This window comes from Elephantulus edwardii, unplaced genomic scaffold (genome assembly GCF_000299155.1).
Source record: "Elephantulus edwardii isolate Elephantulus edwardi_28Jun2011 unplaced genomic scaffold, EleEdw1.0 scaffold00363, whole genome shotgun sequence".
In the NCBI taxonomy this organism is placed as follows: Eukaryota; Metazoa; Chordata; class Mammalia; order Macroscelidea; family Macroscelididae; genus Elephantulus; species Elephantulus edwardii.
The window spans coordinates 1,071,239-1,098,746 of NW_006400113.1; the positions used below are offsets into that span (position 1 = coordinate 1,071,239).

Here is a 27,508-nt window from a genome sequence, read left to right on the forward strand (position 1 = left end):
GTGCACATTCTAGCTGTAGGCAACCCCGGCCAGGAGTTGTTATGGGTGTGCACTTGCATGAAGTTCCCAGGTACAGACCGACGAATAGCGGGATGTGCGCTGGCTCAGACCCCTATGATTAGGACCCAAGCAGTAGCAGTAAGTGTCAGGGCAGCTGCTGTGAGGTGTACGCCTGCGTGAAGCACCGTAGTCCTGATCAAGAAGTAGCGTGGGGTGTACGCTTGCGCGGATCGCGGCAGTGAGGGCACGGCCAACAGCTGTCGGCCTTGCGCCTGCGCGGAGTTCCGCGGTGTGGCCAAACTGCCGCGGGTTTGAGGGTGGTTAACTCTGTACCCGCCGTAGCCTCCCTTTCGGCCGGCCACTACTACCCGGGCCACGAGGCTGAGGTCTCCGGCCCTCTGCACTCGCCAGCGGCCGGTGCTGCAGCCAGTGACAAGGGAAGAGGTGGCACTGCTTCAAGATGTCACAAACAACCATGTCCGAGACTTATGGTAGGAGGCCAGACAGGCCTGGGTCGTGATGTCCAGGGTCTCGGGCGGGCGCCTCCCGGTGGTGGTGGAGGACGGGTCTGGCCTGTGCGTGAGGGACGTTGACCCCCTGTGGTTCACTCCTGCTGCTCGCTCCACTACGACTTTGGGTTTCTTCTGTCTTAGTCCATCTTCAGTGGCTCAAGGTTGGGGACCCAGTGTGAGATATCGGGTGATGCCTACGTTTCCGTGTCCTGCTCAAATACTGCATTTTTACTTTTAGTGGTTTTTTATTTTTCTTCCAATTACTTTCATTCTCCCGGTATAACGCTGCAGAACTGTCTAGACTAAACCATGCAGTACACAAGGAGGCACCAACCAGCTTGTAGCTCTTTTCTGTTTTGTTGTTGCCGCTACTGCTGCTGACCACCACGGCTCTCAGCGACCCTGTGAACAATGGGTCTGAACCCTGCCCTGTGTTGTGCCATGTTCACTATTTCTGATATAATCGAGTCCATTGTACAGTCACTGTCTCAGTCCATATTGTTTAAAGTTTTCCTCTTATGTCGACACTCCAACTTTCTCAGCATGATGTCTTTTTCTAAGGACTGTCCCCTCTTGACAACATGCTCAAAGTATGAGAAAGGAAATTTCACCATCTTTGCCACTAAGGACAGACTTGTACTTTTGGCAGTCATTGGGGTACTCAATACTCTTTTGCACGTCACAGTTCAAAGGTACCAAGATTTTCCTCATTGTCTAATTTTCAGATGCATAAAAAGCAATTGAAAATAACATGATATGGATCAGGGAAACCTTAGTCTGATACTCTTGGTCTTCAAGCTCGTTGGAGAGATCTTTGACAGCACTTATTCCCAGTGCAACAGGTCTTTTAATTTCTTGGATGCTGCTACCATGGATTTTGATTATACAATTTCAGTCTTTTCCTCATCTATCATAAAGTTGCCTGTTAGTGCAGTGATTATGATTTTTTGCTTTCTTGATGTTGATAAGTAATCCATATTGAAGGCTGTGTTCTTGGATATTCTTCAGTAAAGTACATACTTTAAGTCTTCACTTTCTTCAAGCAAGGTGTGTCCTCTGCTTAAAACAGGTTATTGATGAGGCTGTTGTCAATCCTGAAGCTACATTCTTCTTCATATAGTCCAGATTTTCAAATTATTTGTTCGGCATACAAATCCAATAGTTGTAGAGAAAAGATACTGCTTTTATACATAGCTTTATTTTAAGCCATGCAATGTTCTCTTGTTTTCTTTGGACAACTCTTTCTTAGTCTAGGAATAGATATTGCAATATTGCATGAGTACGATTAAGTGTGAGATTCCCATCTTCTTATTGTTATCCATAATTTGTTATGTTGCATTGTCGGTAAGCCACAAGTACACATTCTTCTGGAATTCTCTGCTTTCAGCCATGATCCATCTGATGTTATCAGTGATATCCCCTGGTGCTGTGGCCTCTTCTAAATCCATCTACAATTTCTGACAGTTCCCTGTCTATGTACTGTTCCAATAATTTAAAAATAATCTTTAAGATTTTACTTGCATGTGATAGTAATGATACTGTTTGGTAATTTTTGCAGTCTGTTGGTACACCTTTCCCCCCTCTTTTTTCAATTGAGAACAAATAGAGTCACTTCTAGTTAACTGACCAAGGAGCTCCCTTCTGGGTTTCTTGGCATAGCCTGATAAGCACATCCAGGGCTTCATCTATTGAAACATATCACTTAGTTATCCATCAATTTTTCTGGCCTTGTTTTTTGCTAGTACCTTCAAGGGCAGTCCTTAAGTATTGCAACTCTGGTTTACAGTGTTGCTTTTTATAAACATATCTTGTCTCCTTTTTAAAAGACCATAACCACCTTTTAGGCAAACACCTGTGTAGTCTTCATCTTTTCTGCAGCAACATGGAGAACTGAGGTGCTCTGCAAATATTGTTTGAATAAATGATAATCTCTTAAATTCATAAGCTGACTTGCTTCTTAAGACTCCTAGGGGTAAGAGGAAACAAATACAGTATCCTACTTGTCTGGGTGAGCCCTGGTGGATTCTTCTTGTTGTTATGTACTGTAGAGTTGGAACTAACCGATAGCTGACCCTCTGGTGGGTTTTCAGAGGCAGTTAATCAATCACACAGGAGGAGATTGCCCATTCTTCTCTTGCAAAGCAGTTGGTGGCCTTGAACCGTGTGCCTTTGGGATTGCAGCACACCTTCTTGCTAGTAGGCCACCAGAGCTACCTTTGGTGCCTTAGTGGTAAGGAATTACGCTGCCAAAGTGGAGGTATGTAGTTTGGATCCATCTGCTGCGCTATGAGAGAAAGGTGGTGATCTCTTCCTTTGTGACTTACTGTCTCTGAAGACTCTCAGGAAGGTCAGCTATGGGTCATTTGTGACTTAACCTTGCAAGACAGCAGCTTGTGCAAGGAAAATAAGTAGATGATTTACCAGTTTCAAAGCCCTGCATGAGCTCACTAGTTTATGACAAGAAATTTGAAGGACCAGCTGATTAGAAGAGACCCATACTTGCTTCCATTCCTACAAAGGGCGGTCCAAAAGACTATAGAAGTTACCAGACGATATCATTAATATTACGTGCAAGCAAAATACTTGCTGAGGATTATTGAAAAAAAAATGACTGGAACAAGATATCGATAGGAAATTGCCAGAAATCCAAGCTGGATGCAGATGAGGCCACAATGCTAGGGATATCACTGCTGATGTCAGATGGATCTTGACAGAAAGCAGAGGATACCAAAGAGATGTCTGTTGTGTTTTATTGATAATGCAGAGGCATTTGACTGCATGGATCATAACAAATTATGGCTAACATTGAGAAGAATGGGAATCCCAGAATACTTAAATGTGCTCATGTGAAACCTACACACCTAGACCAAGAAAGTGTTGTTCAAACAGAATAAGGGAACAGATGCCATGTAAAGGTAGCTGAGTCTAGCCGATTTCTGCCCATTTCATAAAAGGGAACTAAACAGATCAGTAATGTCCATAGCACCATACGAATAGCTATATAGTCCAACATACTACCCCACATGCTCCTGCACCTATTTTTCCCAATCATTGGGTCTGATATTCATTATAAGACTCACACTATTTACTTATAGTGGTAGGGTTTATTAGAGAAAGGGGTTGGAGAGTGGGAGAGGCAAATAATAGCTCACAATGCAAATCAAGGTTTATTACAGCAATCCCAAGCCAGATTAACAAGTCATAATTTCTCAATTAGTGAAAGTTCAATTCCGCAGCACAAATGCAAGCCTCTTGTTTCTCCATTTGGCCTGAAAAACTTTATCTCAGTGCAGTTACAAGTGAGTTTTTCCAGTCATCCAGCAAGCAAAACCTTTAACTGTGGCCTCTATTTCCAGGGTTTCTCTGCTTACACTTTGCCACAGTCTCTTTACAATCTCTGCACCACCATCATCATCTTCCCTCATACTGTGGAAAGAACTCTCGTATATTAGTCCCACAGCTGTTGATGATCTTTTCAAGGCCATGTGTCTGCAGTTAAGGTAGGTGGAGATATTCTCCCAATGGGGGCTAATACAATTGTTAGAGAAAGCCAGTTTTCAAGGGTTCTGACACTCCAGAAACATTGCATGGTTTTAAATTAGGAAAAGCGTGTGACATATTTCTATCCTATCTCCATATTTATTCAGTCTGTATGCTGAATAAATTATTTGAGAAGCTGGACTATATGAGGAAGAATATTACATCAAGATTAGAGGAAGACACATTGAAAGCTACATTATGCAGATGACATGATCTTGCTTGCAGATAGTGAAAGAACTTGAAACAATAACTTCAGAAGAATCAAGAATATAGCCTTCAATAAAGATTACATCTAAACATCAGGAAAACAAAAATGCTTAGCACTGCACCAATAGGTACTGTCATGATTGATGGAGAAAAGATTGAATTTATCAATGATTTAATCTTAACTTGGATTCGCAGTCAGCATCCATGGTAGCAGCAGTTAAAAAATCAAAAGACATGTTGCATTGGGGAAGATATGATGTCAGGGCAAGCAAGTAATTTTTAAAACTAAGATGAATATGATTCAGTTCCTGTGTATTTGAAAACTAGACAGTAAACAAGGATGACAAGATGAATCAGTGCCTTTACATTGTGATGAAGATCTCATGGACTGCCAAAAAGAACAAAACAAGTCTCTTGGAGGAAGTACAACCAGGGTACTTCTTCTAGGCATGTATGGTGCCAGTTCTTGCATAATGACCTCATTCTGGGAAAGGTGGAGGGTCAGAGAAAGAGAAGAAGACACTCAACAAGATGGTTGACACAGTGACTATAACAATGAGCAGAAGCATGTTGGAGTGATGAGCTTGGCACAGGACAAGGCAGGTTCATTCTGTTGTTCTTAGGATTACTGTGAGTGGTTGTCACCTGACTCGATGGCTCAACAACCAATACTCTAAGATATCTACATCCTCCACTCTCTTAAAGAGGCTCCAGTTTAGAATTAGATGCATCCAGCTAAACTATTCTTTCTCTCTTGTTCTGGCATTTGTCTTCTTCAGTTATGGTCAACCTGTCTCCTCCCATGTACTGAAACTGCCTCTAAAAACCTGATAGAGGGTCAGCTATGGGTCAGTTCCAACTTGATGGTACACAACAACGAGAAGAAGAAGACGATAGCCTTTTTAAAAAAAAAATCTATAAATTTAAATTTTATGATAACTCAGGATAAATTCATAGCAGCCATTTTGAAATTCATTTACACAGTTCTCTTTATCTTTTAGATTTTTTGTTTAAGTTCTTGGTTATTGGAAATGCAGGAACTGGCAAGTCTTGCCTCCTTCATCAATTTATTGAAAAGAAATGTAAGTGACATTGAGTGTCTTTCTTGCATGGCTTGTTCGGAAAATGTTTTTTTGTTCAGATTTCTTGACTGCAAAGCTGCTGAATAGTTTTTTCAGAGGGGAAAAGTCACATTTAAAATATTTTTAAATAACATAAAAAGTGTATTCAATTAAACTTTTAACACGGTAATTAAGGCTTTTAGGTTAGTGTTTTAATGTTATTACAGTTTCATTTTAGTGTACAGTAATAATACGGCGTATTTTACACATAGTAAAAGGTAGTGTGCTGATGCTAGAGACAGCAGAGGAATTCTTTGGCAGGAATTCTATTTCCTGAAAGGGGAGATCAGCAAAATCCTAATTGGAATAATATATTTTGGTCCTTACAGCAACTTTGTACTGTAATTAAGGAAGTTATTGTTAGCAGTTCTTTTACAGGTAAGAAAGCAGATTCAGAGAAATTGATTTTGTGCTTTGGGGATAGTCACCTAGTAGTTAGTAGGTTAAAACCCAGCTCCTTGATCACTGTCCACTAGAAAAATCCCACCTTTTTCCATGGACTTGAACAATATTGGTGAAGAAAGCTGGATTTGCTCATTTCACTCTAAATATACTCTTGAGATCGTCAGCTAGTAATTAAAACCCAGTCCATTTGACTGCACCTCCCACCTTTCCCCATTGACTTTTGGTAAAGAAGATTGAATTTCTTTATTTCACATTATGCAGGATCTTTGCAAAATAGAAGAGACTGTAGATGTGAAAAGCCTTTAAAATAAACAATGCTTTTATTATCATAAAAGACTTGGCAATTGTTTATCTAGTAACAGTTGAGTAAAGGCTTGAAAATAAAATGAATGTAATTTGATGAAATTTATCCTAAGGACTTGAAGCATTTGTTGCAGAAGATCAAGGAGTGCAGCCTTCAGTATAGATTGCATCTCGGTATCAAGGAAACAAGGATTCTTACCACTGGACCAATAGGCAGTGTCATGGTGGGCAGAGAGGAGATTGAAACTGTCAACAGTTTCATCTTGCTTGGATCCACAGTCAGGTGTGTGAGCAGTCAAGAAATAAGGAGACACATTGCAGTAGGGAAAGCCGCAATTATGAACCTTTCCAAATTATTAAGGAGTAGTGATGTCAATTTGACAACTAAGGTGCGTCTTATTCAGGCCATAGTATATCAGATCACAAGCTGAGTATCCAAGACCTAGATAGTGAAGAAGGATGATAGAATTGATGTATTTGAGCTGTGGTATTGGAGAAGAACACTGAACATCCTATGGGCTGCTAAGAGAACAAACAGGTCTTGGAGAGGGTGCAGTCAGAGTGTTCTTTGGAGGCAAGAATGATGAGGCTTTGCATCACATACTTTGGACATGTTGCTAGGAGGTGCTACTCCTTGGAGAAGGGCATGATATTGGGAAGGGTAGAGTGTCGGCAAAGGAGAGGAAGACCCTCAACAAGGTGAATTGATATGGTGACTGCTGCAATGGGCTCTTGTGTGTCAGGAAGTATGAGGATGGCTCAGGACAGGACTGGTTTCATAGGGTCACTGTGATTCGTACTCCACTCGACATAACATAACAACAATAGCTATGTACAAGATAACCTAAGGTGGTGAGGAGAAAAGAGACAATATGATGCACTATGACAAAGAGCTTTAAAGAATGGAATTTTAGACATTGATTCTGCTTCTTCCATGTTCTTTATAACCAAGAGTTTATTGAAGCCTCTGTTGAGCTGAGCCTCAGCAATTGGTGATAGAACCAGTCCCTGTTGAATTTAACAAGTATTCTCTGAGTGACCCACATTTCTGTACTAGTTGTCAAGACCTGTATTGTACATTTAAAAATTTGGCCACACATTCATTCAAATTATTTAATCACTCTCTCCTCTATAAAAACTTCAATTCATTGTTGCTGTGTGCTGTTGAGTCACATGTGGTTCTAAGCAACCTTCTGTGATATATGAGTAGAATTGCTCTTGAGTTTCCTCAGCTGAAATCTTCTCTTTTCTCCATAGAATTACTAGTGGGTTTGAACTGCTGACCTTTGTATTAGCAGCCAAGCACTTAATCATTGCACCACTAGGGCTTCAAGCACTTTGATAATCTTCCTCTAATATCTCATGATGGAGCCTAGTATATCTCTTTTGACTAATGTCCTTCCTGAGACCATTTTTTTGTAGTCAGGTGCCCTTGTTAGGGTCTCTTTTGGGGGATGTTTAATCAATGTTTAGGGAGTTCTGTTGGCCTAGTTAGTAGAGAGTTGTGCTGCCAGCCTGAAGTCAGGGGGGTTTAAGCCACCAGCTGCTCCACAGGATAAAGATGGATTATCTCCTGTGTTATTTCTCACTGGAAGGCCATCTGTGAGTTGGTTCTGACTCACTGGTAGTGAGGTTGAGATTCCATGTTTTGCCTGGTAACTTAATTCAAGTAGAAAATATGTACTGATTTTAATACTGTCCAGGCTTGAGTCACGACATCCGTACTTCATGACTTCTTCTCTCACAGTGACCCCATTCATGTGCTGTGGACCTGTACTGCGTGAACTGATAGAAAACCCATTGCCATCTGGTCAATTCCAAGTCACAGAAGGCCTGTTCTGTAGACTAGAACTGTACCATGGGTTTCATCTTTTTCTCACAGAGTAGTTGTTGTTGTTGTTTAATGCCATCAAGTCGTAGACGACTCATAGCGACCCTATGAACGAACAGCTTGAGCACTGTTTGTACATAGAGTTTCCGGAGGCAAGCCAATTTTGGAAGTGGATGCCACTCCTGCTTCCAGGCTTGATTTAGTTGGGAAGCTCCAGCCAACACTGTCCATCATGGGTGCCCATTACCATGATTGGCACATCACTGTCACAGGTTCAGCACCACAGCAACCACGAGTTACCTCTGTACAGCAACGCACAGACCAGTGCAATACCACCTAGAAGAATGTTTGACAGGAAGACAATTTGAACCTGGCTGAGGGCCGCCGGCCTGAGCGCACTTTGGACTTAAGGCCACCTCCTGGTTCAAACCCTAGGCCCAGGCTGGCTAGCCTCACTCCAGGGACAGAGCAAACCTGCACGTCAAACACATTCCCGGAAAAGCAGTCGACTTCAAAAGCTTGCCACGATTCCTGCACTCCCACCACCACGCTCCTGCCTTCTGGCAAGGAGAGCTTCCCAAGAGCCTGAGAGGAGCCGGCCAAACCAGGAACAACATGGCCACTTCTTCCCAGCTGCCTTGGGCTTAAGGCCGCCTCCTGGTTCAAACCCTAGGCCCAGGATGGCTACAGAGTAGTAGGTGGGTTCAAAATAGTGATTTTCCAGATGGGGATGGTGATGATTGCCATCAAGGCAGAACAGACTCAGCTAACCTTCCAACAGATTTTCAGAGACCATAAATATATGAGAAAATTGCCAATGAAAATGAGGGAAAAAGCTCTCTGAGCAGCTGGTAGATTCGAACTGCTTGTCTTTAAGTTGGCAGTGCAACTCTTCATCACCTCGGCCACAAATATGGTCAGTATTGATGTTTGGATAACATTTTTCAGTTGCACTTAAGTCAGCTCCACCTCAGGTTGACCCCATTCATGCATTGTATACTATACTTGATAGCATCTTCTCACACTGTGACCCCATACACACACTTTAGACCTGTGCATTTCTCCTAGAAAACCGTATATGTAATTTTGAAATGATAACCTTGATTTGTGGTAGATTTGAGTTTTATCCTATAAAATTTATAGCATTTCCACCTCTAGCTGATGCTCTCCATTTACTGTAGACCTGTATTTGATAGCATCTCCCCTCACGGTGACCCCACACACGTTCTGTGTACCTGTATTTCATAACATCTCCCCTTTCGGTGACCCCATGCATGCACTGTGGACCCCCTCACAATGACCCCAAGCTTGCACTGTGGACCTGTACTTCATGACATGTCCCCTACAGTGACCCCATGCATGCGCTATTGACCTGTACTTCATGACATTTCCCATGACAGTGACCTCGTGCATGCACTGTGGACCTGTACTTCATAATATCTCCCCTCACAGTGACCCCATACACACACTATGAACCTGTACTTGATAGCATTTCTTAGCCAGTTATTCAGATAAAGAGCCCATCCTTTTTCTTCCAACGTAAACTCAAAACTTCCATCCATCCTTCAGTTTTGTAGCCAAAAACATTTTACCATTTGTAGTAATCTTCCTTTCTCCTAGAAAACCATATATTTTGAAATGATAGCCTTGATTTGTGGTAGATTTGAGTTTTGTCCTATAAAATTCAAAATTAAAAACATTAATACACTGTGTAATGATTATAATTGGATTTTAGTTTATCCTTTTTATGATCACAGAAGCTTCACTTTATAGACAGCTTCTTTGTGTTTGTTATACCCGTTAGTCCCTGCCCAATCAAACATAATATTTGTTTCTCCCGCAAATTAATTCAGAATTATTGCCACACAATATCTAACTAACCTTAATGAAAATTCAGCACCTTTAGTATCCCTGGAATTTTCTTTTTATTGCTCCTTTTTCCTGCCCCCCCCCCCAGTTTAGTCTTTAATGTCCATCAAGTTTTCTTTTAAGGACTGTGGTGCTTTCTTTTTATTTTTTTTATACTGCTTATGCATTCTGATAGTTTTAGTATCGTGACCTTATTATGAGCTTAGTTACACATCTGTCATTGGGCACTTAGTCCTCTCTGCATGATATGCTGAGATGGCATGTGTTCACCATTGGTGTCCATGTTAGGAAAGGATGGTTAGATTTAGATTTGGTTCTGATGGGACCTGGCCACTTAACTGTGCGTCTTAGTATGTGTGACTTATGTGGGAGTTTTAAGGAAAAGTTTTGTTGTCTGATCCTGAAAGACTATTCTGTATATTCTCTTGGAAACAGGAATGCTTTTGTTATCAGTTCTATTTAAATTTTACTTGTTTATATTTGTAGGCACGCTTCCTTAATGTTCTAAAACTAAGTATCTTTTTCTTATCTTTCTGTTTTTAGTCAAAGATGACTCAAATCACACTATAGGAGTTGAATTTGGTTCAAAGATAATAAATGTTGGCGGTAAATATGTAAAGTTGCAGATATGGGATACAGCTGGACAAGAACGATTCAGGTAGCTTTTTCTCTAACTTAATAAAAGTAAAAATTGCACTGAAAAGAATCCATTTTGTTCTCAGTGTTTAGCTCCCCCACCTCACCCTGCATTGACTTTAGAAGCTTTACCTCTGAACACTTTAATACAAATGGACAAAGTTTTGTTTAACTTATGCAGTCTTTCTTCTGTTGACTAGCGACTGCATTAGAATGTTAGAGTTGAATGGGACTCTAGTGTAGAGGCTGACTTACTCTGGAGTCTGATGAGTTCATTGGAAGAAGATAGCTCTGAATTCTGCAGCATGAGTTTAGATGAAAGCCAAGGTAGATTCAGAGTGCAAACAATATTACTTCAAAAAGAATGTTAGAAATTAAAAAATGTTGAACTTTCCTGGAAGGAGAGGGCAAACTGGAACCTCAGACTATGCATCAGTCCTGTGATGTTTGGAAAAGGGCTGCTATTTTAAATTTACTTTCTTAGCTCTTCAAAGCCAAAGTCAGTTATTATAGCTCAAACCTTCTCCTTTATACCACAGGAGCACAAACTGAAATGTGAGACAGATGGCAAGTAAAAAAGGAGCTTTTGCTTCTCCCTGAGGTAGCCTGTTGGGCAGAGGCAGCAGGCCTATGTCCCATGAGCTGTTCTGTGCTGTTGGGGGATCCTGACTGAGTGACCCCTCACGATGCCACATGTGGAAAATAAGTAACGTGGGCTCACAGCTCCACGTACGTATATAGCACATGTTCTCTTCTCCCTAACGGGAGGCAGGTTAGAGAACACACACACAGTGTAATCACGGTGGACCAGTTGTTGGCTAGAGGGTACGCCCACCTAATGACTTGTCTTTTCCCAGATGTTGACAAGAGAGAAGACGTGGAACTCCTGAAGGATGAACATAGGATTGCTGAGTGCTACAGGGCCCATGTAGGCTTTGTGATGGCCTCTTTCCCTCACCCCTCTTCATAGACTCTCATAGGTGTCTGTGGAAGAATGGCAACATTTTGAAAAGACAAGCATTCCTTGCCTTACCCTACCACAGCCTCATCTACCAGTTTGTCACACTGGTGGTAGTAATGGCGCTGTGATACTGGAAGCTATACCTCTAGTTCACATATTAGCAGGGTTACTTCTGTACTAAGAACAGGGAGAAAAGCCTGATGATCTATTCTCACTTAGCTAATGAGAAGCCTGTGGATCACAACAGAACCCATCTGGCTCACTTGTTTTGGTCACATCATCAAGGAGGGCTCAGTCATTGGAGGAAAGCATCTTGTTTGTTGAAGAGCAGCAAAGGAGAGAAAGGAGCCTTTTGATTAGATGATGGCACAGTGGCCACAAACATGGTGTCAAAAGTGCTGGGGCCTGTGAAGGTCCAACAAGGCCAGGCAAGCGGTCCCTACATGTCATCACATAGTTGACAGCAGCTCTTTAGTTTTCTCACTGTTCATTTCCTTGTTGCCACTGCAGCATGATTCCCATATGAGCAGATACTGCTGAATCATTTCTTTAAAAATACTGTCATAGTTTGCAGAGCAGAAATGGGTGCTTGCTTATGAGCAGGTGGTGCACAGTAGTAAAGGATTTTTGCTTTACTTTTTCAAGGTCTGTGACAAGGAGTTATTACCGAGGCGCAGCTGGAGCTCTCCTTGTCTATGACATCACCAGGTAATGTTCAGCCTGTCCTGGTAGGGGCTCCTGTGCCATCTGTTCCTAACATCTCCATGTTGGTCTTTGAGATCCTTGAGCCTCCCCTCCATCTGCAGAGAGAGAGAGAGAGAGAGAGAGAGAGAGAGAGAGAGTGTGTGTGTGTGTGTGTGTGTTGTGGGTTTGCAGGTGTGGGCAGCATCTCCAGCATTCAGGAAACAGCACTGATTTCTTCTTTACAGGGTAAAGAAATAGGCTGTGTGGTGTATATAGGTCAGTCAGTTCTAGTTTAGTCACACTTCAGTGCATGATGCTCTGATAGTGTCTTTGAAGTGTGAAAGCAAAACTTTATATTTATATTTAGGAAGTTTTCAGAGACAGTTAATAGGACTTTGGGGACTGAACACAGGTTTCCTGGGTTCAAGTCCCAGCTCTGCCAGTTGCAAGCTGTGTTACCTCCTCTTGCAAATTATTTGACTTGTCTAGGCAGTTGTTTCTTTATCTGTAAAATGGAGATGATCATCATAAGACTGAATGATGAATCTCATGAGGCTATTAAGAGGTAGAACATTGTAAGTTGGTGCATTGCAAGCATCTTAAGTCTACATTGTCTAATATATTAGCTTTTGCTCTGTATCTGTTGTCATTAAATCCATTCCAACTCATAACATCTCTGTAGGATAGAGTTGGGGGTATGGTGGCCTAGTCCGTGAGAGTTACACTGCTAGTCCAAGAGCACAGCCTCTTTGGTGGTTCAAATCCAGATGGGCACCTTCCTCCTGTGTGGTTTTTATAGCCTTGGAAAACCTGCAAGAATCAGCTATGAGTTGGATCCAGCTCAACACTGATGAATGAGTAGAACTGCCCCTGGCTAGGTTTCCAGAAGCAAACTATCACATCTTTCTCCCGAGAGGCAGCTGGCGAATTTGAACCACTGACCTTTTAGATAACCAAGTACTTTACCTGCTGTGCCAGCAGGACTCAGTTGTTTATGTCTGTGTAATTACATTTAAATGAGATAAGCCCAGTTATGTGAACACGTACTTCTAAGTGCCCAGTATCAGTTACATGACAACCTGCTGCTGTATTTGATAGAGCAGATCTGTCCTCACAAAAATGCTGTTCAACAGTGCTGGGGTGTGTGTTCATCCAGCTTATGCTCACAGATGTGCTGTCCAACAGTGCTGGTTTCAGTGACCATCCAGCTCATCCTCATAGAAGTGCTTTCTGGCAGTGCTGGCTTAAGCCAGCTTGTCCTCACAGAAGTGCTGTCCTGCAGTGCCGTTCTGTGTGCCAATCCAGCTCATCCTCATAAAAATTCTGTCTGGTGATGGTCAGCCAGTCCTAGAAAGAGAAAAGTCAGGTTGCCTTAGGGCTTTTTCTGAGCAGGAACCTGGACAGTGAGAGAATGCAGCCCTGCTTAGTCCTCATTGAGTCTGTGTCCAGACTTGAGGTCCATTGACAAAGAGGTCAGAAGCGGGCGGTTTCACCTCATCTCACTTTGCTCAAAGAAACTCAGCCTGCTGAAGTGTCAAGTCCTCTGTCTACCAGAGCATGCTGTGAGAGGCTGTTTGCCCATAATGTACAGAAAGACTCACTACCATCAAGTTGATTCTGTCTCATAGTGAGACAATAGAGTATGTAGACTTGCCCTGCAGGGTTTCTAATGCTATCATCTTCAGAGTGGCAGATTGTCATTGCCTTCTCCCTGAGGACAGCTGGAGGGCTGAGCAGTGAGTCGGAAGCTACCAGCACTCCTTCCCTGGATGATGGCAACTACAGACGCAAGAGTCCATCCAGAGATGGACATACCTAGTCAAGTTCTGTGTCTTGCCACTGGTCTCTGTGTGGCTTTAAGCTACTTAGATTTCCCTTTCTGGGCCTTGTGTTTCTCATGTCAAAGGGAATAATGATAGAATCTGTATCACAAAATCCCTAAAGAATCCATATGAAAAATTCCTCCTACAGAACCACTTCTCTGGTAGCCTAGGCTATAGTTGCTCAACCAAAGTGGGACCTCTCTGGTGTCTCAAAAGACGGACTTTTCTGTGCAATTCACAGGCTTAAAACCTGCAGGAGGGTCAGCTAGGAGTTGTTCTCACTGAAAGATGGTGCGAGTTCAGCCTTGTTTGCCCAGAACACTGTGTGTGCACACAATAAATGAACTGTCAGTTGGGCAACATCCAATCACACTGGAACCTCAGTCTTCTCTGACTCTTCACAGCTACCATACTTGTACCACAGCCACCCCATGCAGCTCCTCACAACCCCCACACTGGGACCACGACCTCCTTCTGTGGCTCCTCACAGCCCCCACACTTAGAGCACAGCCTTCCCCTGTAGCTCTTCGTGACCACCATGCTTGCCACATGTGGCTCCTCACAGCCCCCACACTAGGACCACAGCCTCCTCCTGTGGCTCCTCACAACCTCCATACTAGGACCATGGCCTCCTCCTGTGGCTTCTCACAGCCACCACACTGGGACTTCAGGAACTATGGCCTCATACTGCAGCTTCTCACAGCCACCATGCTGGGACTCCAGAAGTTATAGCCTCATCCTGCGGCTTCTCACAGCCATCACGCAGGGACCAAGCCTTCTCCTGTGGCTCCTAATGGCCACCATGCTGGGACCCTTGCAGCCATGCCTGCCTGGCTGGCTGGAGCTACTATTCAGTCCCTCATTTTGACTGGGCCCTTAGGTGCTTCCTAGAGAGTTCTACCCAGAAGAAAGCCTCGTGGCAGGCTTGTACTAGATGACTTTGTTGTACTTGTTATTGTGTACAATTGAGTTAAAACTGACTTATCGCTGACCCTCCACTGGGTTTTCAGAGGCAGTAAATTGCACAGAAGAAGATTGCCCATCTTTCTCCCCGGTGAATTCTATAACTAATGTTCACTTTTACAGAACCATAGCATGTACTTTAAGCAAGCATCACATACTTGTATTTAAAACAGATAAAGGAGCTTCTGTGGATCTTTCTCTATACCTTGATTGTGTTAAATAACAGAATTATCTCACTGGCTTTCTTTTCCAAAAGTAACTCTTGTGGTGTGGTGTGCATTTAGGTACTTGAGTTATTATCACAAAAGTGCTGTTAGCCTGGCATGTCTAAAAATAGGGTGAATGGTGTGGTTGACTGAAAAAGACTGCTGGTTTTATAAAATACATATATTATTTTCACAATCTTATATTATGCAGCCGAGAAACCTACAATGCGCTTACTAATTGGTTAACAGATGCCAGAATGCTAGCCAGTCAAAACATTGTGATCATCCTCTGTGGGAACAAGAAGGATCTGGACTCAGATCGAGAAGTGACTTTTCTAGAAGCCTCCAGATTTGCTCAAGAAAATGGCAAGTGACCTGTATAGCTCTTATTTTTCTTTTTCAGATTTCAGCTCTGGACATAGTAGCAGTTCTGTGAGTTTTAAACGTGTGCTGGAGTTTGCAGATTAAATTTCATTTAAGATATGGAGCATCCCATCTCACATATTTTGGGCGTGTGGCCAGGAGGGCCTAATCCTTGGAGAGGGAAGGGACAGTGTAGGAGAGGAAGACTCAGGATGAGATGGATTGACTTAGTGACTGGAGCAATGAGATTAGATGTTGGAGACGATGAGATTGGCTCAAGATAGGGCAGCTTTCAGAGCTGTTGTACATAGGATCACTATGAGTCATAGGTGACTTGATGGCACATAACAACAACAACAAACCTATAGTTTCCATTTTGCAAATGACATAGTATAGCTAATTGACTTCCTCCAGGTTTACCACAAAGCACAAGACACTTAAATTATTTCCAGAGATGCTGTTTTTAAAACATCACAAGCAACTGTCCTTAAATCTGGCTACTTCTGTTTCCAGAATAATTTTCAAAATACCAGACACCAGCAGTGCACTGGATATCACCACCCTATGTCAGCAAAACAAATTAACTGAGCACAGTTTGATGCCCAGAAGAAAATGTGCACTCATAATGCTTGAAAAGAGCTCTTTTATGTGCTATAAGCTCCACTCGAGTACATTTTAGAAGAGGTTTTGGTGATAGTAAAGATATTGTCTTCACAAGTAAGCTAACATTTCAATAGACTTTTGCAGTAACTGTCAAATCGTTACTGAAACCCAGTTATAAACGAAAACTGTATGGTAGGTGTTCTGGGGAAATGTTTTAGGAACAGTTATGTATCTAAGACATGGCAGATAGGCACCCTAGATGACCACTTTGGGGAGGATACCAATGTCCAGTTTCATTCAATATCAGTTTTCCTTGCCAGCTGTGAAAGATCTTTCAGCAATTTCAACCAACTTCCAAGATGTAATTTTTCAGTAGATAGACCTATTTAGGAACTTTGGAACATTTGATTTGGCCTCATAAAAGAAGGGGGAACTGTCATAGAGAGCAGAGGCATAATCCTTAGTATGTATCCCTGAAGAAGCTCTAGTGACACAATAGTTAAGCATTCATTTACTATCCAAAGGCTGAGAGTTCAAACCCACCAGCCAGCTCCATAGGAGAAAAATGGAGACGAGAGCCTTGGAAACCAAACGTGACAGTTCTGTTTGCCCTGTAATGTTATGGAGTTGGAATTGTCTTATGAACAATATTTTTAAGTGTCCCTGAATTATTCTAGTTCCCCACCTTTTAGATAGACAGGTTGGTTTTGCCAAACTGCATAGGAGTCACTGCCTAGCAATGGCCCCACCAGTGCCTTTTCAATGTTAATAGATTCATCACATTCATTATCTTTACTATGAACAATATAAAATAAGTTAGTTTTTAACTTTATGCTATCTTTAACTATATTGTATGCTTTATGTTTATATAAGAGAGTTTTAGATAAACATTCAGATTTTTTTATCATCAATCAGTATACTAAAAATGGCAGACTATTACATATAAAATCTATGTTTCAATATATAGTCTAATATGTGAGCCCTTTTTCTATACTTTAAGTAAAATCTACATACATTTCATGTAATCATAAACTAGGTTGTTCTACTATTCCAAAAACAACAGCAACAACAAAACACAAAAACAAACCTATGTCAACACATTGCCACCCTCCATTGGGTTTATAACGTTGTAAATCTTTACTAGTGAATTCAACCCCCAGCACTTGGACAGCAGCACAGTGCATCATGAACTATGCCACCAAGAATCCATGCCCATGACTCAGCATATATATGATATCTTTTGAATGATAAATTTAAAATCACTTTGCATTGCTTAAAAAAACAAGATATAAAGCATCCAATTATTTTGACTCTAAATATTTAGCTTCTCTTCAGTGTATTTGCATTCTGATATAAAAGTACTATAATGTTAAAAACAAACATATTTAGTATACATGTTTATAAAACATACAGTCTGGTTTTTTAAAATTATCTACTAGTTTATAAAATCCAAATACAAATTCGAACAAATTGTTTCAATTTCCCTCACACTTCCCACCCGTCAAATTGTACAACGCAGTGATTAATCTCCCCTCATCCTGCACATCCACATCCCTCTGCTTCCAGCCTCTCCCACCCCTCTTGGATCCTCATACTCATTCTACAATAGTGTTTTTTATACAATATTTATCACTCAGCATAGTGCTCTCCAGTCCCTCCCAAGTTAGGTAATAATTTACAAAATCATTGCTCCTGCATGCTGCATAGTATTCCATTGTGCCAATGTACCATAATTTCTCAATCCATTCCTTTGTGGTTGGACATTTGGGCTGTTTCCATGTTCTTGCAATGATGAATAATCCTGCTATGAACATTGGTGTACAAATCTCAGTTTGTACCTCAGTTCTCATTTTCTCAGCGTTTATTCCAAGTAGTGAAAATAGCTGGACCATATGGAATTTCTATGTTCAGCTTTTTGAGAAGGCACCAAACTGCCTTCCAGAATGGTTGTACCATTTTGCAATCCTACCAACAATGTATAAGAGTTCCTTTCTCACCACATCCTCTCCAACATTTATGACTTGCTGCCCTGTGAAACTTTGCTACTGGTACTGGAGTGAGATGATACTTCATTGTGGGTTTGATTTACATCTCTCTTATTGACAGTGATTTGGATTCAGAGCTAAAACATACATTCTTTCATGACTTTGTAGCCCTGGATCTTTGTATACTAGTTAATAGTGCAATTTATAGCAATAATTGTGAAATGTCTAAACTAGATGGTATTTTCATATTTTATTTGAACTCAAACTGGTAAAATTTTGGTCTTGTTTGCTGTAAACTTGAGTCCCTTGATTTACTATAAATTTAAGCCCATAGGTTATAAGTACCTTTGATGCTACTGTGAGTTTCCATACAAAATGTGTAAAAATAGCACAAAGTAAATGGCTTCTTATTAGATAGCAGAATGATAAAATTTTACACACTTAAATAACTTTGCTTTGAGAACCAATCAAGAACTAAAATATCATATTTTCAGTAATCAGTGAGACTTGAGAACTAAAAAATTCTGTTCTTACAAGTTGGCTAGGTTTTCTGATAAGAAAAAACTGACAGAAAAATTGAAACTGTTTAGAAATTTAAAAAAGTATGGAATATTGACACTCCAAAGGAATTTAGATGTCATTGAACTGAACCTTCCTTGTTTTTACAAGGAAGGATCCAGCCCACTAGAAATGTGTTAGTTTGCCTGAGAGAACAAGGGAAAGGATCTTTCTATTGGAACCATTCTAGTAACCACTCTAGTGGCTAAGAATAACATTCATTTGTAGAGAATTTCTTCAAAGTCAGAACAAGCAGACAGCAAATAAGAGAATACAGTCTATATATTTTTTATCATATTTTGTAATGATATACAGATTATTTGAAGAAGGAAATTGCTATTTCATTGTAAACCAACAATTTCACCATTTTCATGGGCCTTCCCCTTAACTGCGGGACAAAGATTAGTAGACTCCTCCCCTGGGCTTTACAGCCTCTGAAAACCCACAGGAAAGTCAGCTATGATTTGATTCTGACTCAGTGGTACACAACAACAGCAGCTCTCTACTAACCCAGTAACTCTGAAAACTGTTAGCACCTATTTAGTTTCTTAAACAGATTTAGGTGCCAGCAGAAGATGGTATTTCCTTTCAGAAAAGGTTAGATTTCTGACATTTTTAAAGTATCTTGACATATATTAATTTTGTAGTCACAGAAGTGCTTACATAACTTGCTAGTTTAAGATATTAAGCACATTATATAACTTGCTAGTTTAAGATTAAGAACATTTTTAGAAGTTCCATAACTTTGAGCATCTCCTCAATCTGGCTCTTTTGTGTTGACTTTAGAATTGATGTTTCTGGAAACAAGTGCGCTGACAGGGGAGAACGTGGAAGAGGCCTTTGTGCAGTGTGCAAGGAAAATCCTGAACAAGATTGAGTCAGGTAAGAGCTTTCTACCATTTCCTGAGAATTGTAAGAGTCATTTGGTAAACAAAAATCGCCACACAAAACCCCCCCAACCCCCATACAGCTGCTAATTTAACATTTCCATTTGTTGGTTTAAAGGTCATGCTCATGTAATTGTATGGAAACTTGCCCCATTTAACTTGTGATTACCACAGTCCTAGCATGAAAAGAAAGAAATGAACCACTTGAACTGTGGGTTGGTAATCAAAGTTTCAGATAATGTTTGTGTGGGTTTTTTTTCTTTTTCATTAATTTTAATGAAAGTTTACAAAGGCTTAGGGTTTCTAATCATTCACCGTTGCACTTTTCTCCCTACCCACCCTCTCCCCCCAATTCACTCTTCTCCTTGAAATGTAAAAGAAAAACTCTTTTTTTCATTGTTATGCAATCCCTTCCCTCCAAGTCTATTCCACTATGCAGCTTTTGCTCTGGACTTCTGTAATGACAAGAATACCCATTCATATGTCATATGTCCCTTTTAAACAATTCTCTCCCTCATCTTTTTCAGTGCAATATACATCATTCCTCCCCTCCTTCTCCATCTTCTCTGAACCCTGATGTCAGTCCTGTTTTACATCAGTGTCCCTATGCAATACTTGTCCTTTTGTGACTGAGATATTTCACTCAGCATAATGTCCTCCAGGGTCATCCATTTTGCATTACTATTTCATGAGTTCCTTGGTTTTCAATGCTGCATAGTATTCCATTGTGTGAATATACCAGAGCTGCTCTATCCATTTGTTTGTTGATGGGCATTTGGGTTGTTTTCAGCTCTTTGGTATTGCAAACAAAACTGCAATAAACATGGGTATGCATATATCTGTTTGGGTGGCAGTTATGGTTTTTTTATGGTAAATTCCCAGTAGTGGAATTGCTGGGTCAAATGGTATTTCTATTTGCAACTTTTGAGAAAGCACCACACGCCTTCCACAGTAGTTGCACCATTTTACACTCCCACCAACAGTGAATAAGGGTTCCAGTTTCTCCAGAACCTTGCCATCATTTGATGTTTGCTGTTCTGTTAAATTTTGCTGTTCTTCTTGGGGTGAGGTGATATCTCATAGTTGTTTAGATAATGTTTGTTTTTAAAACCAGAGCCTTTTGGGGTTCATTACTTAAAGGGTGAAAAAATATGGCTTTGCTTACTCTCAACAATCTGCTTACTGTGTTGCACTAGTGGTGTGTAATGCCAGTGGGCTCTTTTATCCAACACTAGCACCACACTGCTGCCGGCAAGTCAGTTCTGACTCATAGTGACACTCCGTCAGGTTGCTGAGACTATACACCTTCACTGAGCAACTGGTGAATGCAGATCACAGCACAGCACCTAACATACTGTGCCACCAGAGCTCCTTATGATGCCATAGCTCGTTATTGTTGTTATGTGCCCCGAAGACTGAACAAACTCTTAGCTGATCCTCCTGGGTGCTTGTAGAGGCGGTAAATCACATGGGAGGAGAGTTCCGTCTTTATCCTGAGGAACAACTGATAAATTCAATCCACATGTTTTTGGGTTGACAGTACAGTTCTTTACCATTAAGCCACCAGATCTCCCTATTGTGTAATGTTCGTAGGTAACAGGTTGGGACCATCATTCGTCACTCACTCATTGCCATTGAACCTAAACACATCCATAGCTGACCCTCCAGAGGATTTTCAGAGACTGTAAATTGCCTGGGAGGATATTGCCCTTCTTTCTCTTAAAAGAGTCACTGGTGGGTGAACCATCTGCCTTCGGCTTGGCAATGCACCTTCTACCCACCAGGCCACCAGAGCACCCTTAGGGGTCACCATGTTGTTCTTGTGTACTGTCAAGTTGGAGCTGACTCTCCAGTGGGTTTTCAGAGGCAGTTAATGGCAAAGGAGGAGATTTCCCATCCTTTTCCTGTGGAGGAGCTGGTGAATTCAAACCATATGCCTTGGGGATTGCAGCACAGATTCTTAACACTATGCCACCAGAAGCTGCAAGGGTCATCAGAAAGCTATGTAATCAAGTATAGTTTTTAATCTGCAGTTATACATTTTGTCTAAATGAAAATTTAATTTCTCTTGTTAAGGTTATATTTGTTCTTTCTGTAAAATAAAATTTTAAGTAATCCTTCATTTAGGTAGCTAACAAAGTGCAATATGTTTGTCGTTTATTAAGGCTGATTTTTAGAATAATATTACCAAAGTTAGAGGTAGGATAGCATCTTCTAGTCTTTATTCTGAAGGCCTGTCATTTGTTGGGCACTAAGGGTTACTGTTGCTAGGAGAGCCAATCCTTGGGAAAAGATATCACAGAAGGAAAGGTAGAGGGTGAGAGGTGGACCCCAAGTTGGATTGACACAATGACTGTAACAATGGGCTTGAGCATTTCAGAGATGGCGAAGACGGCACAGGATAGGGCAAGGTCAGATCTGTTGTTCATAGGGTAATAGTGATTTGTAGTCAAATCTATGACACCTGAAAACAACAAAGAATTACTATAGGGAGCTTTGGAGATGTAGTCTGTAGGGAATTGCACTGCTGCTCCAAAGGCTACTGTTTCTCTGGCAATTCAAATTCACTAACATCTCTACAGGAGAAGATCTCCTGTGTGGTTTACAGTCTCAGTAAACCCATTAGAGAGTTATCTGCTGGCTCTAGCTCAACTGTAAAGAAGGGGGTGGGTTTTGTTGTTTAAGGGCTAATGTGTGTTAGAATTGATTCACCAGTAGTGCATTAGGGATTTTTTTTGGTTGTTAGTGGTGCTGGTAAGTCAACTACAACTAATAGCAACCCTATGAAAAGATTTAAACTGTTCCTGATCCTACACCATCCTCATAATCTCTTTCATGCTCAAGTCCATTGTTTAATTGTCAGATCAGTTCGTCTTGTTGAGGGTCTTCCTTTCGTTCACCCACTTTCCCCACCATGATCTCTCCAAGGACTGTTTCCTCCTGAAGATATTCCCAATGTAAGTGAGATGAAGTTTCACCATCCTTGCTTCTAAGGAGCACCTTGGTTGTACTTCCTCCAAGACAGATATATTTGTTCCTCTGGCAGTCCATGGTATATTGAATATTCTTTGCCAGCACTGTAGTTCTAATGCATCAGTTCTTCTTCTGTCTTCCTTATTCATTGTCCAAACTTCAGGTGCATAGAAAGCAGTTGAAAACATCAAGACTTGGACAACTTAGTCTTTAAACTGACATTCTTTCTCTTTAGAACTTTAGTCTTTAACAACGTATTTTCACGTTACAGCACGTCTTGTAATTTCTTGATTGTTGCTACCAACGGTGTTAATTGTGGATCCAAGTGAAATATGTGACAATGTTAATCTTTTCTCCATTGGTAGTGAGATAAAACACAACAGAAATTATTGACTTGATTTTTATTAACTATGCAAAGACATTAGACTGTGTGGATCATAAATTATGGCTAACATTGAAGCTGTTGTCTGAATATAGCAAGGGAACATGCATAATTTAAAATCAGGGAATGTATGTGTCAGGGTTGTATCTTTTCTCCATACCTATTTAGTCTGTACAGTGAGAAAATCATGCGAGAAGGTGGATTCTATGAAGAAGAATATGGCATCAGGATAGGAGGAAGACTCATCAACAGTCTACATTATGAGATGACAAAACCTTGCTTGCTGAAAGTGAGGACTTGAAGTACTTATAAAAGATCAAAAGACTTCATATGAAAAAACTTACAATATTAATTACATCTCAACATCAAGAAAACAAATTTTAAAAAACCCTACTGGCATCATGAGGTTTTGGATAAGAAGAAGTTGTCCTTCCATCACTGCCTTTCTCCTAAAGAAATCTACTTTCTTGGGAGGCCATAATAATGACGTGATGTGATGTGATAGATTCAGTAACTGAGAGATGCACAGGATCTTGTGTTAGCCCAAGGAAGGGGAAGTTAGCCCAGAAATGGGAATGGAGAAGGGAAGTGATATAACCAGGTTGTGACTGAAGTTGAATCATATACATAGGTGTCTAGAAAACTGAATACAGATCATATAACAATAAAGACATTTTTGAGTAAATGAAATAATAGATGACTGTTTAAGGTATTAACAAAGATGTAGAACTAGAGATGAAGAACCTGAATGGATATAAGAAATAACACCAGTAGGAGAGAACCATTGATTGCACAAAGACAGCTTGTAGATGTGGCACTGGGTATCTAAGTGAGGACACACCACTAAACTGGAATACAAGAAAGCAAGCAAGTGTTAGATGTATTATCTTTGCATTAATGCTAGAGGCTGTTTCCTTAAGCATCGGTGGCAGTTTAAATGTTACCGTCATCAGTGAATTGGAATAATTGTAACTGTGACAAGAAATGTGATCACCCTCAGTCTAGAGGGAGAAAAAAGTAGATCAAAGACACAAACCTGGAGAAGACAAGCATTTAAGGATGGCCAGAGGAAGAAGAGCTTCCAAAGAGCTAGAAAAGGAAAGAATTGGAAGTGTTTAACAAGAACCAGGAAAAAAATTAGGTGTCACTTAAGCCAAGAGTTTTTTACTTTTCAAAGAGAAGAGTGAACTGGGGGGGAGGGGTGGGCAGGGAGAAAAGTGCAACAATGAATGAATGGAAATCCAAAGTCTCTGTAAACTTTCATTAAAATTAATAATAAAACACCACACAAGATAAAAGTAAATAACCCAGTTGGAAAATGGGATATGAACAGACACTTCACCAAAGAAGAATTCAGAGGCAAACAAGCACATGAAGAAATGTTCAACATCGCTAGCTCTAAGAGAGATGCAAATCAAAACAACTATGAGATATCATCTCACCCCAATAAGAATAGCAAAATTTAACAGAAGAGCAAACATCAAATGATGGCAAGGTTGTGGAGAAACTGGAACCCTTATTCACTGTTGGTGGGAGTATAAAATGGTGCAACCACTGTGGAAGGTGGTGTGGCACTTTCTCAAAAAGTTGCAAAAACCCAGCAATTCCACTACTGGGAATTTGCCATAAAGAAACCATAACTGCCACCCAATGTTTATTGCAGCTTTGTTTGCAATAGCAAAGAGCTATAAACAACCCAAGTGCCTATCAACAAACAAATGGATAGAGAAGCTCTGGTATATTCACACAATGGAATACTGTGCAGCATTGAAAACCAAGGAACTCATGAAATATTAGTGCAAAATGGATGACCCTGGAGGACATTATGCTGAGTGAAATATCTCAGTCACAAAAGGACAAATACTGCATAGGGCCACTGTTGTAAAATGGACAGACATCAGGGTTGAGGGAAGATGGAGAAGGAGGGGAGGAATGATGTATATTGCATTGAAACAGATGAGGGAGAGAACTGTTTAAAAGTGATATATGATTGGGTATTATTGCCATAACAGGAGTTCAGAATGAAGGCTGCACAGTAGAGTGGACTTGTGGGGGAGGGATTGCATAATAATGAAAGAGTTTTTCTTTTACTTTTCAAGGAGAAGAGTGCATTGGGGGGAGGGATGGGCAGGGAGAAATGCAACAATGAATAACTGGAAACCCTAAGTCTCTGTAAACTTTCATTAAAATTAATAAAAAGAAAATAATAATAATAAAAATCATTGGGGAAGGATCATTATCAAATTTAGTAAAAGGTCCAGTAAGCTGAAAACAGCTGAAGAGTACCTACTGTTTTAGACCAGTCATCTTTAGCAAGAATAATTTTAGCAGAATTGGGAAGGTAGAAGTCAGATTGATATCACTTTAGGAACAAAATTGTTTTTGATGGAATTAGTCAAGTCTTGATGAACTTCCATATAACAAAGTGTAGTGGTTAATATGTTTGAATTCATTGTCATGGCTTCATGTCAGTCCATCTTATAGTTTCCTTCATCCTCTTCTTTACCAGAGATGGCATTCTTTTATAGCTAGCCATCAGGTTTTTTTTTTACGACATGTGTTAAGTAAGGGAGTTGGAGTCATTGCTATTCTTGCTTATAAGGAATGTTATTGTATTTTGGGGGTTTTTTTGGTTGGTTGGTTGGTTGTTTTTTACCTTTTGAAAGTCTACTGCATATTTATTATTGTTCACCAAAACCATAATTCAAGTGCATCAATTTTTCTTGTGTCTTCCTTTTTCATTATAACTTAGTGTGGTGGTACATTTAAAGTAGGGCTAGGGAAATTAAAGATGTTTTAGCACATTAAATGTTCAAAGACAGGAGAGATACAGATGAGCAGGATCAGAAGAGAAGAAAGATCTTAGGATACTCTATAGGATATTACGAAGGTCTGGTAGCCTAGGTCTGTAAGGAGTTGAGGTTGTGCTGGCAACCCAGAGACCACTCCTCTGTGGTGATTCCAGTCCACCAGCAGCTCTCAGAAAAGAAAAGGGGCATTCTCCTCCTGTGTAACTGAAAGCCTTGGAAACCTTCTGGCAATGGGTCAGTACTGACTTGGCTCCAATGAATGGGTGAGTGAGAAGAGGATACTGGGTGAGGTAGGAAGAAGAGACAGTCAGAAACCCAGCTGTTCCCCCAAAAGAAACACTTCATCCTTTGGCAATTTTCATTCTCAGACAAAAATTGAACTTGGTACAAAAACTGTTACTTTTGAAAATTCTATAGTCTTTACCATAAAATTGGTTTATGTTGAGTTTCATTAATCTCAACATGAAGTTTTGCTTTAAATTACCTTACACCTTTACTAGGAGAAAAAAAAGGATCATGACAAGTTGGAGCTGACATTGAGAAGAATGGGAATCCCAGAGCACTTAATTGTGCTCATGAGGAACCTATGCCTAGACCAGGAGGAGGCTGTTGTGTGAACACAGCAGGGGAGCACTACATGGTTTGGGAAGGGAGTGCTTCAGGAATGTATTCTATCTCTGTACCTGTTCAAACTATATGTTGACTAAATTATCCAAGAAGCTGGACTCTGTAAAGAATAATGTGGCATCAGGGTTGGAGGCAAACTCATCAATAGCCTGCCTTAAGCAGATGACACAACCTGGCTTGCTGAAAGTGAGGAGGACTTGAAGCACTTGTTGCAGAAGATCAAGAAATGTAGTCTTCAGTATGGATAGTACCTCAATGTCAAGAAGACAAAGATTCTTACCACTGTACTAATAGACAATGCTACGATGGATGGAGAGGAGATTAAAACTGTCAATAGCTTCATCTTGCTTGGATCCACAATTAACACCCTTGGTACCAACTGTCAGGAAATAAGGAGACACATTACACTGGAAAAATTTGCAGTTAGGGATCTCTCCAAATTATTGAGGAGCCATGATGTCAGTTTGAGGACTAAGGTGAGTCTAATTCAGACCATGGTCTTTTTGATTACTTGCTGTGCATCTGAGAGCTGGACAGTGAATAGGGATGACAGATAAAGAATTGCTACCTTTGAGCTGTGGTGTTGGAGAAGAGTGCTGAACATCGCATGGACAATCAAGAGAATTAACAGATCTGTCCTGGAGAGGGTGCAGCCAGAGTGGTCTTAAGAGGCAAAAATGATGAGACTTCACCTCACATATTTTGGACATGTTGCTAGGTGGTGCTATTCCTTGGAGAAGGAAATTATGCTGGGAAGAGTGGAGGGTCAGCAAAGGAGAGGAAGACCCTCAACCAGGTGGATTGACACGGTGACTGCTGCAGTGGTCTCTTTTGTGTCAGGAAGTGTGAGGATGGCACAGGACAGGACTGGGTTCAGATCTTTTGTTCATAGGGTTGCTGTGAGTCATACTCAAAGGTACCTAACAACATTGCTTTACTATTACATCTGGAAACAGATACAAGCTGAATCATGTAACACTTTTCAAGATGAACCTCGGATTCTCAGTTATCAAGATCATGATGATTCTAGGGTAGAAAAACACCCAGGTCAGTTCCAAGTCCATGCTATCCTGTGGGACATTGAACTAACTTCTTTGGGGTGTCATGATCAAGGCTGGTCAGTCTTCACAGGAGCTGATTGCTTCATGATTCTTTTTCAGAATGGCTAGTGTCTTCCAACGCAACCTTTAGTTTGTTGTTCTTGTTGTGGTTATATGCCGTCGAGTCGTCTGCGACTCATAGCGACCCTATGTACAACA

General features: G+C 40.8%; 1 protein-coding gene across 1 annotated transcript in view; it reads left to right on the forward strand.

The window, feature by feature from the left end:
- Nucleotides 1-421: 421 nt before the first annotated feature.
- RAB4A (RAB4A, member RAS oncogene family) overlaps nt 422-27,508 on the forward strand; it is a 37,296-nt gene continuing 10,209 nt past the window's right edge. The window contains exons 1-6 of the mRNA XM_006902064.1: nt 422-491; nt 5,261-5,341; nt 10,332-10,446; nt 12,031-12,093; nt 15,273-15,427; nt 19,357-19,452. Of these exons, the coding sequence (XP_006902126.1) occupies nt 461-491; nt 5,261-5,341; nt 10,332-10,446; nt 12,031-12,093; nt 15,273-15,427; nt 19,357-19,452 (541 nt within the window). The 5' untranslated portion in view covers nt 422-460. The remainder of the gene's footprint in view (nt 492-5,260; nt 5,342-10,331; nt 10,447-12,030; nt 12,094-15,272; nt 15,428-19,356; nt 19,453-27,508) is intronic.